General features: G+C 50.0%; 1 protein-coding gene across 1 annotated transcript in view; it reads left to right on the plus strand.

Moving 5' to 3' along the window:
- Positions 1-309: 309 nt before the first annotated feature.
- Positions 310-12,862, plus strand: part of LOC115464362 (E3 ubiquitin-protein ligase TRIM39-like) — a 36,631-nt gene continuing 24,078 nt past the window's right edge. Inside the window, exons 1-3 of the mRNA XM_030194749.1 lie at positions 310-725; positions 890-962; positions 5,027-5,122. Coding sequence (XP_030050609.1) covers positions 310-725; positions 890-962; positions 5,027-5,122 — 585 coding nt within the window. The remainder of the gene's footprint in view (positions 726-889; positions 963-5,026; positions 5,123-12,862) is intronic.

The raw sequence follows: 12,862 nt of genomic DNA on the forward strand, positions 1-12,862 counted from the left end.
CAGCATAGGAGTATTCCGATTGGGCTTTCAGCAGACAGATGACAAAGATCTAGTCATTTAGAGACGCTCCCTTACGTTCAAGCCACTCACAGGTTGGCAAAGATCTAGTCATTTAGAGACGCTCCCTTACGTTCAAGCCACTCACAGGTTGGCAAAGATCTACTCATTTAGAGACGCTCCCTTACGTTCAAGCCACTCACAGGTTGGCAAAGATCTACTCATTTAGAGACGCTCCCTTACGTTCAAGCCAATCACAGGTCCAGCATACAAAAAAAATTTAAAACTAAACTGTCTCCTCTCGTAAGAAGCATGGCTGCCGCCAATCCCGCTGAGAATCTGCGTAAAGAAGCTTCCTGCGCCATCTGCTTGGATTATTTTACGGACCCAGTGACTATAGACTGTGGCCACAACTTCTGTCGCTCCTGTATCAGTGGGAGCTGGGAGGGGACCGGCACAGACTTCCCCTGCCCTCAGTGCAGGGAATGGTCTCGGCACAGGACCAGCATCAGACCTAACCGGCAGCTGGCGAACGTGATAGAAACAGCAAGAAAACTTAGCCAGGGCTCAGCCGGACGCAAAAAGTGTAACGTGTGTGAGAAGCACGAAGAGAAGCTGAAGCTGTTCTGCCGAGAGGATCAGAGAGTGATCTGTGTGGTGTGTAAAAGATCCCGGGATCACGCCTCGCACACTGTGATCCCCGTCAAAAGGCTGCACAGAGATACAAGGTACCTGTTGTTTTCATTCTTATCACAAAGGAGCCGATTCTGTAAGTGGGCAGATCCATTTAAGTGCCCCCATGCAGCCTGCTGAAAGTATGGGGATGGTGCTTTCACCTGGAGTGTTTGCAGATGTTGAATAAGCCCTGTATATAAACAAGATTTATTGGCAGGGCCGAGACTGGAATTCTCCAAAAGGCCAATAAGCCACTGTGTCTCTCTTTATCCACTCTTACAATAAGCCAGGTGAGTCTAAGGTTGTTCTTCAGAACCAACTGTTCACTAAAGTCACTTAAGTGCCCTTTAACTAAGGTGCACTGAAAAATAGCCTGCGCTGGCGTAGGCCCGTGTTTTGGACACGCACAGGGCCATTTTTCAGGGCGCCTGCAAAAAAAGATTTTTTTTTTTTTTTTTTTGTGTCCGACAATGGACGTGTGGCAAAATGAAAACCAGTGCATGTCCATTTTCGGCCCGAGACCTTACTGCCACCCATTGACTTAGCGGTAAGATCTCATGTGATAACCAGGGGGTAATCGTCAGCACATGTACACTGCTGATTACTGCCGGGTAAGCGCCACACGGTAGAAGATTTCTACCATGTGTTTATGATTGCTTGGACATGCTGCAGCCAAGTGGTAGTTCCAATTTGACATGTGTTGGACACGCATAGGTGCCTATGCGCGTCAGTGAAAGGGCTTTTTAATTGGCAGTCACAGTTCAGTGTGTCAGAAGCAGTAGCATACGTACATAGGTATTGCCATACTAGGAAAGACCAAAGGTCCATCAAGCCCAGCATCCTGTTTCCTAGAAATAGTGGATTTTCCCCAAGTCCATTTAATAACGGTCTGTGGACTTTTCCTTTAGGAAGCCGTCCAAACCTTTTTTTAAACTCTGCTAATCTAACCGCCTTTACCACATTCTCTGGCAGTGAATTCCAGAGTTTAATTACACGTTGAGTGAAGAAAACTTTTTGCCGATTCGTTTTAAATTTACTACATTGTAGCTTCATCGCATGCCCCCTAGTCCTAGTATTTTTGGAAAGCGTAAACAGACGCTTCACATCTACCCGTTCAACTTCACTTATTATTTTATAGACCTCTATCATATCTCCCCTCAGCCGCCTTTTCTCCAAGCTGAAGAGCCCTAGCCGCTTTAGCCTTTCCTCATAAGCCAAAATGTCGGCTACTGGAGTAGCAGAGTACCAGTGGCCTAGGACTGAATAGGCCCTGAGATGGGCTCCCTATAATGCCATTCCTCCCAAGTAATGGGGACGTGGGGAGGGAAGGAAGGATGCACATTTCCCAGAACTGACATATTACAATAAATAAATCCAGGAAAAAAAAGACAACTTTTCTTCTACCTTTGTTGTCTGAGCATTGCATTCTGTGTGTCCCTATCCATCCTGTCCAGTGTCTCCCCTCTGTGTCCCTGTCTCTGTGCTCCCTCTAGGGCCAAACACATCTTCTGTGTCCCTGTCCCTATCCGTGTCCAGCTTATTTCTTCTCTCTTCCTTTAGTTATGGACCCCCTCCCCCAATTCTTGCATCTCTCTCCCTCCCTTTGCAGGAAATGGTCGGGCAGCAAGTAAAGCACTTGCCATGCGTCTATTTTGGGTTTGTTTGTTTTTTTTTGGGGGGGGGAACCCTTACCACCGCCCATTGCGGTGGTAAGGGCTCCTGCGCTAACCCGGCACTGCCCGATTACCACTGAGTACACCCCGGCGCTACAAAAATAAATAAATGTTTGTAGCGCCGGAAATGACGCGCAAAGGGTGGGAAGTACAGCTGGGCTGCTACGGTAGCCCGGCGGTACTTACTATATAGTGAGAGGTAGGCCCGCGTTGGGCTTAGTGCCGCTTAGTAAAAGGAGCCCTTAACCCTCCATTGCCCCAGGTACAAAAGCTTAGATTGTGAGCCCTCTAGGGACAGAGAAAGTTCCTGCATATAGGAGGAGATTCTATATACGGCGCCTAAAAAAAATCAGTGCTGACTAAAGGGCATTTTCGAAACAGAAGGGCGCCCATCTTCCGACACAAATCAGGAGATGGGTGTCCTCGAAAGGTCGCCCAAATCAGCATAATCGAAAGCCGATTTTAGGCGCCCTCAACTGCTTTCCGTCACAGGCACGATCAAAGTTCACGGGGGCGTGTCGGAGGCATAGCGAAAGCGGGACTTGGGGTGTGCTCAAGAGATGGGCGTCCTCGGCCGATAATGGAAAAAAGAAAGGCGTCCCTGACAAGCACTTGTCCGACTATTTGGTTCATTTTGTTTTAACGACCAAGCCTCAAAAAGGTGCCCAAACTGACCAGATGACCACCGGAGGGAATCTGGGATGACCTCCCCTTACTCCCCAAGTGGTCACCAACCCCCTCCCACCCTAAAAAAAAATTTAAATTTTTTTTTTGCCAGCCTCAACTATCATACCCTGCTCCATGACAGCAGTAAGCAGGTCCCTGGAGCAGTTTTAGTGGGTGCAGTGCACTTCAGGCAGGCGGACCCAGGCCCATCCCCACCTACCTCTTACACTTGTGGTGGTAAACGAGCCCTCTAAACCCCCCCCCCCCCAAAAAAAAAAAAACCCCCACTGTACCCACATGTAGGTGCCCCCCTTCACCCATAAGGGCTATGGCAGTGTACAGTTGTGCGGAGTGGGTTTTGGGGGGCTCAGCACACAAGGGAAGGGAGCTATGGTCTTGGGAGCCATTTGTGAAGTCCACTGCAGTGCCCCCTAGGGTGCCCGGTTGGTGTCCTGGCATGTGAGGGGGACCAGTGCACTACGAATGCTGGCTCCTTCCACGACCAAATGCCTTGGATTTGGTCGTTTTTGAGATGGGCGTCCTCGGTTTCCATTATCGACAAAAACCGAGGTCACCCATCTCTGAGGTCGGCGATCTCAACATTTAGGTCGACCTAAATGTTGAGATTTGGGCGTCCCCGACCGTATTTTCGAAACGAAAGATGGACGCCCATCTTATTTCGATAATATGGGTTGCCCCGCCCCTTCGCTGGGACATCCTTAGAGATAGGCTCCCTTAGAGATGGTCGTCCCCGTTCGAAAATGCCCCTCTAAGTGTATTTAATAATCGGTGCCGATATCTCAGTGCCTAAAACTACACACATCCGTTTACACCAACAAAAATGAGGCACATAGATTTACGTGCGCTGGGCCATATTCTATAACTGCATGCATAAATTTTGAAACGCACATTTCTCCACCCATAACCACACCTTTTCCCCCTGTATGTGTTAGAAATTCAGCGCACTTTATTACAAAACACGCTTAGCGAGTTGTGAGCCTAAATTCTAATCAGTGCCTATTAGTGCTCATTATTGCTTGTTACGTGCGTGGCGCGGATCTCTAGGCACGCTATATAGTATCTGGGGGATAACATATACAGCACTGCATACGTCTACTAGCGCTATAGAAATGATTACTACTAGTAGTAATTTCTGGGTTATCGCTATAGAATTATTTTTTAATTTTACCATGGAGGGAGCCAGTGTGGAGATGGAGAAGTGAGTATTTCTATCCTAATTAGGGTCCCACCAGCAAAAGGGGGCCTGCAGTGGCGTTGGTGCAGGTTTTTCAAGCACGTCAAGGCCCCATTTTACTGCAGTGGGTAAAAGGCAAGTCCCTCTTTCCTGCAGGAAATGGTCGAGCAGCAAGTAAAGCACTTGCTGTGCAGCCATTTTTTTTTTTTTTTGGGGGGGGGGGGGGCCCTTACCCCTTAACTGTTTGCTGGGACTCAGTAGCTACCTGGTTAACATTTATTTATTTAGATTTTGCTCTCACCTTTTTCAGTAGTAGCTCAAGGTGAGTTACATTCAGGTACACTGGATATTTCTCTGTCCCAGGAGGGCTCACAATCTAAGTTTGTACCTGAGGCAATGGAGGGTTATGTGACTTGCCCAAGATCACAAGGAGCAGCAGCGGAATTTGAACCAGCGACCTCTGCCACTCCTCCACTATGACAGTCTTTTACAGCCATTGAATATTGGTGGTGCCCTGGTAACTGCTGGCACTTCCCAGATAGTGCGACAGAAAATCAGCTGTGGCCGCCACTGCACTATCTGGTTAAATGTTGATGAGCATCAGCGTCTGCTTGGTCAGTGCTAGTTAACCAGGTAGGAGCCTCTTTTACCCGGTTAATCAGGGTTGAATACCAGTCCCGTAGTCTAAAATGATTTATGATATTAGATTTATTTTGTGTATATTTTTGTTTATGAATGTGTACTTGTTAAAGGTGGGATATAAATGTTAAAATAAATAAATAATATTGAAATTCTAAACAGAGATGTTTAATGTTCACAGCAAAAAATAGAAAAGTGCCTGAGGCCTCTGAGAAAGGACCTGGAATATCTTCTGCAGTTTAAATCTGAGGAAGAAAAGAAAGCTGAAGAATTAAGGGTTGGTATCTGTCTCCTGAGTTGTATCAATACCCTGAGCCATATCAATAGGAAAATAATGGGATTCAAGTCTGCCTTCTCACATTGGGTATGGGCAATATATATTTTTTTTATATTCCTAGTCGGCTGAGGACAGGCAGATTCTGAATCAGTACATTTCTACTCTCTCCCTTTGAGGTCAGGGGTCCATCTTTCTGGATGCATTTTAACCAATTAAATTGCAGGGTATAAATTTCAGTCTTAAACCAAGGCCTGTGAAATGAAAGATAATTTTCATCTGTGCATGTGTAAGACTGGGACCAGCAGATGCTGAGTTAGGCACGAGCTGTAATGTCGTGCACTGACCTTTCACTTCTGCAGCAGCACCTGATGTATGAAGATCATGGCAGTGACAGCAGTGGCAGGGTAGAAAAGTAAGGGCAGTGATGGACTGAGGGGGAAGGGAAGAGAGGGAGAGATGATAGTTGCAATGGAGGGATTGAAGAAGAGTTCCTTGTCATCCACAGCAGATGAATCCATTAACTGATGGGTTGTATCCGCCTACCAGCAGGTGGAGATAAAGAGCACTGAAAGCACATGGTGTTCCTGGACGTCCAGCCCCCTCTGCCTTCAGTATCTCCCAGCAGGTGTGGTCGTTGCTTTCTCAGCTCCTGGATTTCTGCCTGGGGTGGCTCCTGTGCTTTGCCAGTAGAGCGGGGGATGTTGTGGCTGGTGGTGCCCACTTTAAAGGCATACTTGGTTTTCCCTGTCCCTGCCTTACCCCATTCCCCCTCCTCCCGGAGTTCCTCTGTGGCTGCCTGCCTCTAACTTTCCTCACAGTAAAAAAAAAAAAAAATATCTGAGACTTTCTCCAGAGCTCCTGGTTCGGTGCAGCTTGACCGAAGCTTGTTTGACTCGGTCTCTTGAGGTGAGAGTGGTGCCCAGCTCCTCCGGGGAGGTTGCCGCTGACAGCGCTCTGTGCGGGGTAAGTTTTGGTGCGAAGATGCCATTTTGTTTTCTGTATTTGATGGCTGCTGAAGGGGTTAAGAGCTGCTCCCACTGTGGGAAATGCAGATCAGCAGTGGGGCTTTGCAGCACATACTGCCTTGAAGCTAATGCTGGCACGAGCATGGCGGGCGGTGATTCTTCCCGCCCGATGGAGTTGGCAGCAGGCGCCATCTTGGAGGCGCCGCGTGACTCGACCCTTGCGGTTGCGGAGTGGTCTGAGTGCAGGGGGACACCTCGTTTCGAGGTTTCTAGAGGAGCTATTGCCTGCGCTTCCCCCAATGTGGGGGCGGATACACAGGGTGAGTTTTTCTCCCCTGAATTTGTGCTGCTGATGCATAAGGCTTTTATGTTAAAAAGAGCACTGCCTGAGGCTCCTGATAATTCCTTTCGGACTGGGTTGCCTCCAGTTCTTGATAGCCCAGCGTCTGCTGCAGACTTTATTTCTTCCCCTGAGCTTTTGGCTGACGCTAAGCGTAGACGAGTGACTACCCCATCTGAGGGGGACTCTTCACCTTGGTCTCCCCCGTGGTCTAGTTTCGGGGAGTCTTAGGGGTCTGGCAGGCCCTCACGGACTGATGATCCAGACAAGGGTGGCTGCTTGATACAGGAGTTGGATGACCCTAAAGCGGTTCGGATTTTCCATCGCGACGAGCTGCCAGCTCTCATTTCTGATGCCTTACAGGCCCTTTGTATTGAAGATCCTGAAGAGGGCGCTGCCTCTTCTATTAGTCCTCGGATGGCTAGTATTAAGAAGCCTTCTCGGGCTTTTCCTATGCATGCTTTCATCCAAGAGCTTATTTCAGATCAATGGTCTGACCCTGATGGTCCCTTCAAGGTGGCCAGGGCTATGTGTCACCTTTATCCGCTGAGTGAAAGTCAGTTGGCCCTCTTTGGGCTGCCTAAAGTGGATGCGTTAGTCAAGGCTGTGACTAAAAAGACTACTCTCCCAGTGGAGGGAGGGGTCGCTTTGAAAGATATGTAGGACCTGCGGCTGGAATCCGTGCTGAAGCGTTCCTTTGAAATCTCGGGCCTGTCCTTACGGGCAGTAGCCTGCCAATGGAGCAGGTTCCCTTGCTGAGGTCGGCCCACGTATGGAGTCTGCCCTGTCTCTTTTGGCTGATGCCCTTTATGATCTGGTCAGAGCTTCGGCTCAGCAGATGTCGGTGGCTGCCTTCTTTGGCTCTGGCATTGGGCTGCGGCATGGCCTCTAAACAAAGGTTGGTGAGGTATTTGGGGAGGATTTGGAGAAGATTGTTAAGGACCTAGGGGACTAAGTCCCAACGGTTGCCTGAGGGTAGGCCGAGGCCTTCTTCCAAAAGTCCTTCTTTTCCCTCCTCTTCCAGGCCACGTTTTCGCGAAGCTCGCAGGTATCGCCCGGGGCGCTTTGCGGGGTTTGGTCAACCTACCTGTTTCCAGCAGAGGAACTCCTTTCGTTCGGACAAACATGCTGCGACGTCCGGGCAACGTCCTGGAGTTCAGGGGTGTCCTCCACAATGCTGGGGTGCCAGTCCACTCGTTGGTTCCCGCAGTAGGGGGGTCGTCTCTCCCTCTTTCTCGAGGAGTGGACCAAGATTACTTCGGATCAGTGGGTTCTGGACTAGAATTCGCTGCCCCGGTGGGAGATACTTTTTTTTTTTTTTGGAGTCCCGATGCGGCACTGCCGTCAAGCGGGCAGCGGTAAACGAGATCTTGCAGGTGTTGCTGAAGCTCGGAGTGGTGGTTGCGGTTCCTCCCGCCGAACGCGGCTGCGGTCGCTACTCCATCTATTTTGTGGTACTTCGAAAAGGTGGGTCGTTCAGACCTATCCTTGACTTACGCAGTAGTCAACGAGGCCTTAGGAGTGCGATACTTCCGTACGGAAACCCTGCGCTCTGTCATTGCAGTGGTACAGCCAGGAGAGTTTTTCACGTCTCTGGACCTCAAGGAAGCGTATTTGCATATTCCCATCTGGCCGCCGCATCAGCGGTTTCTCCGGTTTGCGGTATTGAGCCAACATTTCCAGTTTCGCGCCTTGCCTTTTGGCCTGGCAACTGCCCCTCTGATTTTTTCTAAGGTGATGGTAGTGGTGGCTGCCTTTCTCAGGCGAGAGGGTATCAGAGTTCACCATTATCTCAACGACTGGCTCATCAGAGCGGATTCGGCAGACGAAAGCCAACTTGCCACAGCCAGAGTTGTTTCAGTTCTTCAGACTCTGGGCGGGGTAGTCAATATGCCCAAAAGTCACCTGACCCCCTGTCAGTCTCTCAAGTATTTGGGGGTCCGGTTCGACACAGCTTCGGGGTTCGTTTTTCTTCCCAACAGCAGGCGTCTCAATCTTCAGAATCAGGTCCGCCTGCTCCTTCGGATGCCTCGCCCTCAAGCTTGGGACTTTGTTCAGGTCCTGGGATCGATGACGGCCACCATAGAGATGGTTCCCTGGGCGAGAGCTCACATGAGGCCGCTGCAGCTTGCTCTGCTTCAGCAATGGTCTCCGATTTCCTAGGAATACCAACGCAGACTATGGTGGCTTCCCGCGGCCCAGCTCAGTATGGATTGGTGGCTTTCCAACAGCATGCTGCAGCAGGGGATGCCACTGGCTCTTCCTTTTTGGTGTCTGGTGATAACGGATGCCAGCCTTTTGGGCTGGGGAGCTCATTGCCAGGGACGCTATGCTCAGGGTCTGTGGTCCACCGCAGAAGTGGGATGGTCCATCAATCGCTTGGAACTGAGAGCGATACTCCAGGTTCTTCTGGCCTTCCACAGGACGCTGAAGGGTCTTCCTGTCTGAGTTCAGACAACACGACAGCAGTGGCCTACATGAATCGTCAGGGTGGCACTCAGTGCAGGGCCCTGGCTGCGGAGGCGTCTGAGATCTGCGACTGGGCTGAGCGCCACCTAGAGCTGCTGTCCGCGGCTCACATAGCCGGTCAGAGCAACATAAGTACATAAGTAATGCCATACTGGGAAAAGACCAAGGGTCCATCGAGCCCAGCATCTTGTCCACGACAGCGGCCAATCCAGGCCAAGGGCACCTGGCAAGCTTCCCAAAGCCGATTTCCTCAGCAGACATCAGATCGACTCGGAGGAATGGGAACTGGCAGAAGAAGTTTTTCTTCAGATTTGTGCCAAATGGGGGACTCCAGGCTTGGACCTCATGGCGTCAAGCGTAAACGCCAAAGTCCCTCGCCTTTTCAGTAGAAAGAGAGATCCTCACTCTGTGGGGTTGGTTGCCCTGGCTCAGCCTTGGCCCTCGGGCCCTCCTGTATGTGTTCCCTCCTTGGCCCTTGATAGGGCGAGTACTACTTCGGATTCGCCTGCACCGAGGATTGGTGATTCTCATCAACCCGGATTGGCCAAGGTGTCCGTGGTACGGGGATCTCTGGTGGATGCTGGTGGACGCGCCTCCTCCTTTGGCTCAGGTTCCAAACTTGTTAGTTCAGGTTCCGGTGACTGTGAAAGATCTTTGCTGCTTTGGTCTTACGGCCTGGCTCTTGAGAGGGCGCAATTGAGGGGCAAGGGCTATTCTAATAGGTTATTGTCATGCTCTTGCAGGATCGCATGCGGTCTACCTCTGCGACTTATGCTCGGATCTGGGGCACTTTTGAGGCGTGGTGTACTCTAAGTCTATGTTGCCGACTGGTGACAGTCTCGCTTTTGCTGGACTTTTTGCAGGACGGGCTACAAAAGGGCCTGTCCTACAATTCCCTTCGAGGTCATATGGCAGCTTTGGCCTACTTCCGGGGGAAAGTCTCCGGCTTGTCCCTTGCTGCTCATCCGGATATTGTCCGATTTCTCACAGGGGCGCTTTATCTCCGTCCTCCTTTGCTGTCGCCCTGTCCTGCTTGGAACCTGGGGCTCGTGTTGTAGGCGCTCCAGTGATCTCCGTTTGAGCCTCTTAAACGGGCTTCTGAAAATTCTGGGTTTTTGCCAGGTTCTTGGGGCCTGGATTGGCTGCTGTCGGAGACAGAGTGCTGGGCTTGATGGACCTTTGGTCTTTTCCCAGCGTGGCAGTGCTTATGTACTTATGCTTATGTACTTATGTCTAAAGTGTCACGTCTGTGGCCATGACCACCCTCAGACTTACCTTGTTCCTGGGGGTCAGCTTCCTAGCTGGCTCCTGTTTCTTCTGTCTGTCCTTTCTGAGCTAGCTCTGGCTCTCTGTGCTGGCTGCATCCAGCAGCATGACTCTAATTGCCTCACTATACTGCACCTGTGGGTGTTGCCTGGGTTAGCTCTCTCTCTCTGTGTGCTGGCTGCTTCCAGCATGACTCTAATTGTTTCACTACACTACACCTGGGTGTGGGAAGCCTCTCTGTGTTTCCCTGTGCTTTCTGCCTGCTCTGTGGTTTGTGCCTGAACAGCCTCCGTAGTTACTTAGAGATTGCTGCAGCTGTGTCTCTGGTGTTGAAGGGCTTTATTAATCACTTAGAGACTGCAGCCTTTGCATCGTATAAGGTCCCTGGTATGCTAGAGTGCTCTGTGCACTGCTACATTGTCCAGTTCTGTGTGATTCCCTAGTGTTTGACTAGTTAGCTTGGGCACAGCCTTGCTTGGTAGCCTGTGTACAGCTTTACTAGTTCTTCTGTGTTTGCTCTGTGTGATTCCCTAGTGTTTGACTAGTTAGCTTGGGCACTGCTCTGCTTGTTAGCTTGTGTACAGCTTCTAGGTCTCCTGAGTTTAGCCTCTGGTTTTCCCCGGTGGGGTTTCCTTGGTTTCTGGAGCTTCAGCCCTAGTCTTGTCCTTTGCCAGTTCTCCTTGTTACTGGCGCTCCAGCCCTAGTCTTGCTATTGGTTCTGACCCTTGCCTGTACCTATCTACTGCTCTGCTAGCCGCCTGCCCAGAGACTCCTGCTTTAAACCTGACCACGCCTGTCTCTGCCTATTGCCTATACTCAGTTATTCTCTGCCAGCCACCTGTCTCTGCCTATTGCCTGTACTCAGATCTTCTCTGCCAGCCACCTGTCTCGGACTTTTGCCAGATCCCGGACATTCCCTGCCTGCCTGTCTCACGTTAGCCTAGGTACCTGAGAGCACTGCTGGATCCTGACTCCGGTTGTTCCTGTTGCTGGTTCCAGTTCTGGTTTTCCTGTAAGCCCTACCGGCTGCTCGAACCTGAGGGCTCAACCCTCGGGGAAAGGCAGCTAAGCGTAGGTGAAGCCTACTCCAGTGTGTTCCAGTCCAGTGTGTTTTAGTCCCAAGTGTTCCAGTGCAGGACTCCAGTCTGGGGTTAAAGTCCAGCCTTGTCTCTTCTCTGCTCTGAAGGTGATCTTGCCTGCCACTACCGCTCCTCGGCCGTGGTCCAAGGACTCACGTACCCAGGGTTCCTGGGGAAGAAACCTGACAGAATGCCAAGGTCCTCGAGAACACGACATCAAGACAGCTTTTTTAGTGGCAGTGACGTCGGCAAGAAGAGTGTCTGAGCTTCAGGCTCTTTCCTGTCGGGATCCTTTTCTACAGTTCTCGGAATCCGGAGTGACTGTTCGTACGGTGTCTTCCTTTCTGCCTAGTTGGTTTCAGCTTTTTACCTGAACCAGTCCATTTTTCTTTCTTCCTTTTGTAAGGAGGAGTTTCCGGACTCCTTTGGGCAGTTACGCTTTTTGGATGTCTGCAGGGCTCTGTGGCAGTATCTACAGATGTCTAATGACTTCAGGACTTCTGATCACCGTTTTGTCTTGTTGTCAGGTTCTCAGCGTGGAGGTCCAGCGTCTAAGGCCACTATAGTCCGTTGGCTCAGGAAGTCATTTTTGCTGCGTATCTGCTTTCAGGTCGGTCTCCGCCTGAAGCGTTTAAGGTGCATTCCACGAGAGCAATTTCCTCCTCGTGGGCTGAAACGGGTGCACTCTCTCTTCAAGAGATCTGTAGTGCGGCTACTTGGGCTTCTCAGCTCTCTTTTGCCCAGCATTACAGGCTGGATGTTGCAGTGAAGCAGGATGCTGTTTTTGGAGCTCAAGTATTGGCTCATGGCTTGGCATGTTTCCACCCTAAGTAGGGATTGCTTTTGTACATCCCATCAGTTAATGGATTCATCTGCTGCTGATGACAAGGAAGGGAAAATTAGGTTCTTACCTTGGTAATTTTCTTTCCTTTAGTCACAGCAGATGAATCCATGATCCCTCCCTGTCTGACTTTGTTTTTTGTTCAGATCTTTCAAGCAGATATAAATCGCATTGGGAGAAGTTGGAAAACAGTTCTCAGAATTTCTACATGATGTTCTACTACAGGAGGTTGAGATTTTCCCTCCTTTGATGCTCCTGTTCTGGGGCGATTGTTCGCTGTGAGGAAAGTTTATGTTGTTATACCTTTATGGTTCACTCTGCTTTGGAAATCTCAAATACTGAAGGCAGTTGGTTTTTCAGTGTTCTCTATCTCCACCTGCTGGTAGGCTGATACAACCCGTCAGTTAATGGATTCATCTGCTGTGACTAAAGGAAAGAAAATTATCAAGGTAAAAACCTAATTTTCCCTTCCTTGTCATCAGCAGCAGATAAATCCATTAACTGATGGGATGTACAAAAGCAATCCCTACTTAGGGAGGAGATGATGGAATAATAGAAGGGAAGAGAGGGGGATTCTGGACGTGAAGTGGGAAAGAGAGAAAGAGGAGCATGAATGGAGGGGGAAGGGTAGAGACAGGGGAGATGTTGGGTATGGATGGAGGGGAAAGGAAGAGATGGAAAACTAGACAGATGCAGTAAAAATAAAAAAGGTAGCTTGAGGACTGGACAGTGAGAAGTATGCAGAAAAATGGAAGAAAGCTGAACATGAAAGATGGGTGA

Source organism: Microcaecilia unicolor, chromosome 3, assembly GCF_901765095.1.
Source record: "Microcaecilia unicolor chromosome 3, aMicUni1.1, whole genome shotgun sequence".
Taxonomy (NCBI): Eukaryota; Metazoa; Chordata; class Amphibia; order Gymnophiona; family Siphonopidae; genus Microcaecilia; species Microcaecilia unicolor.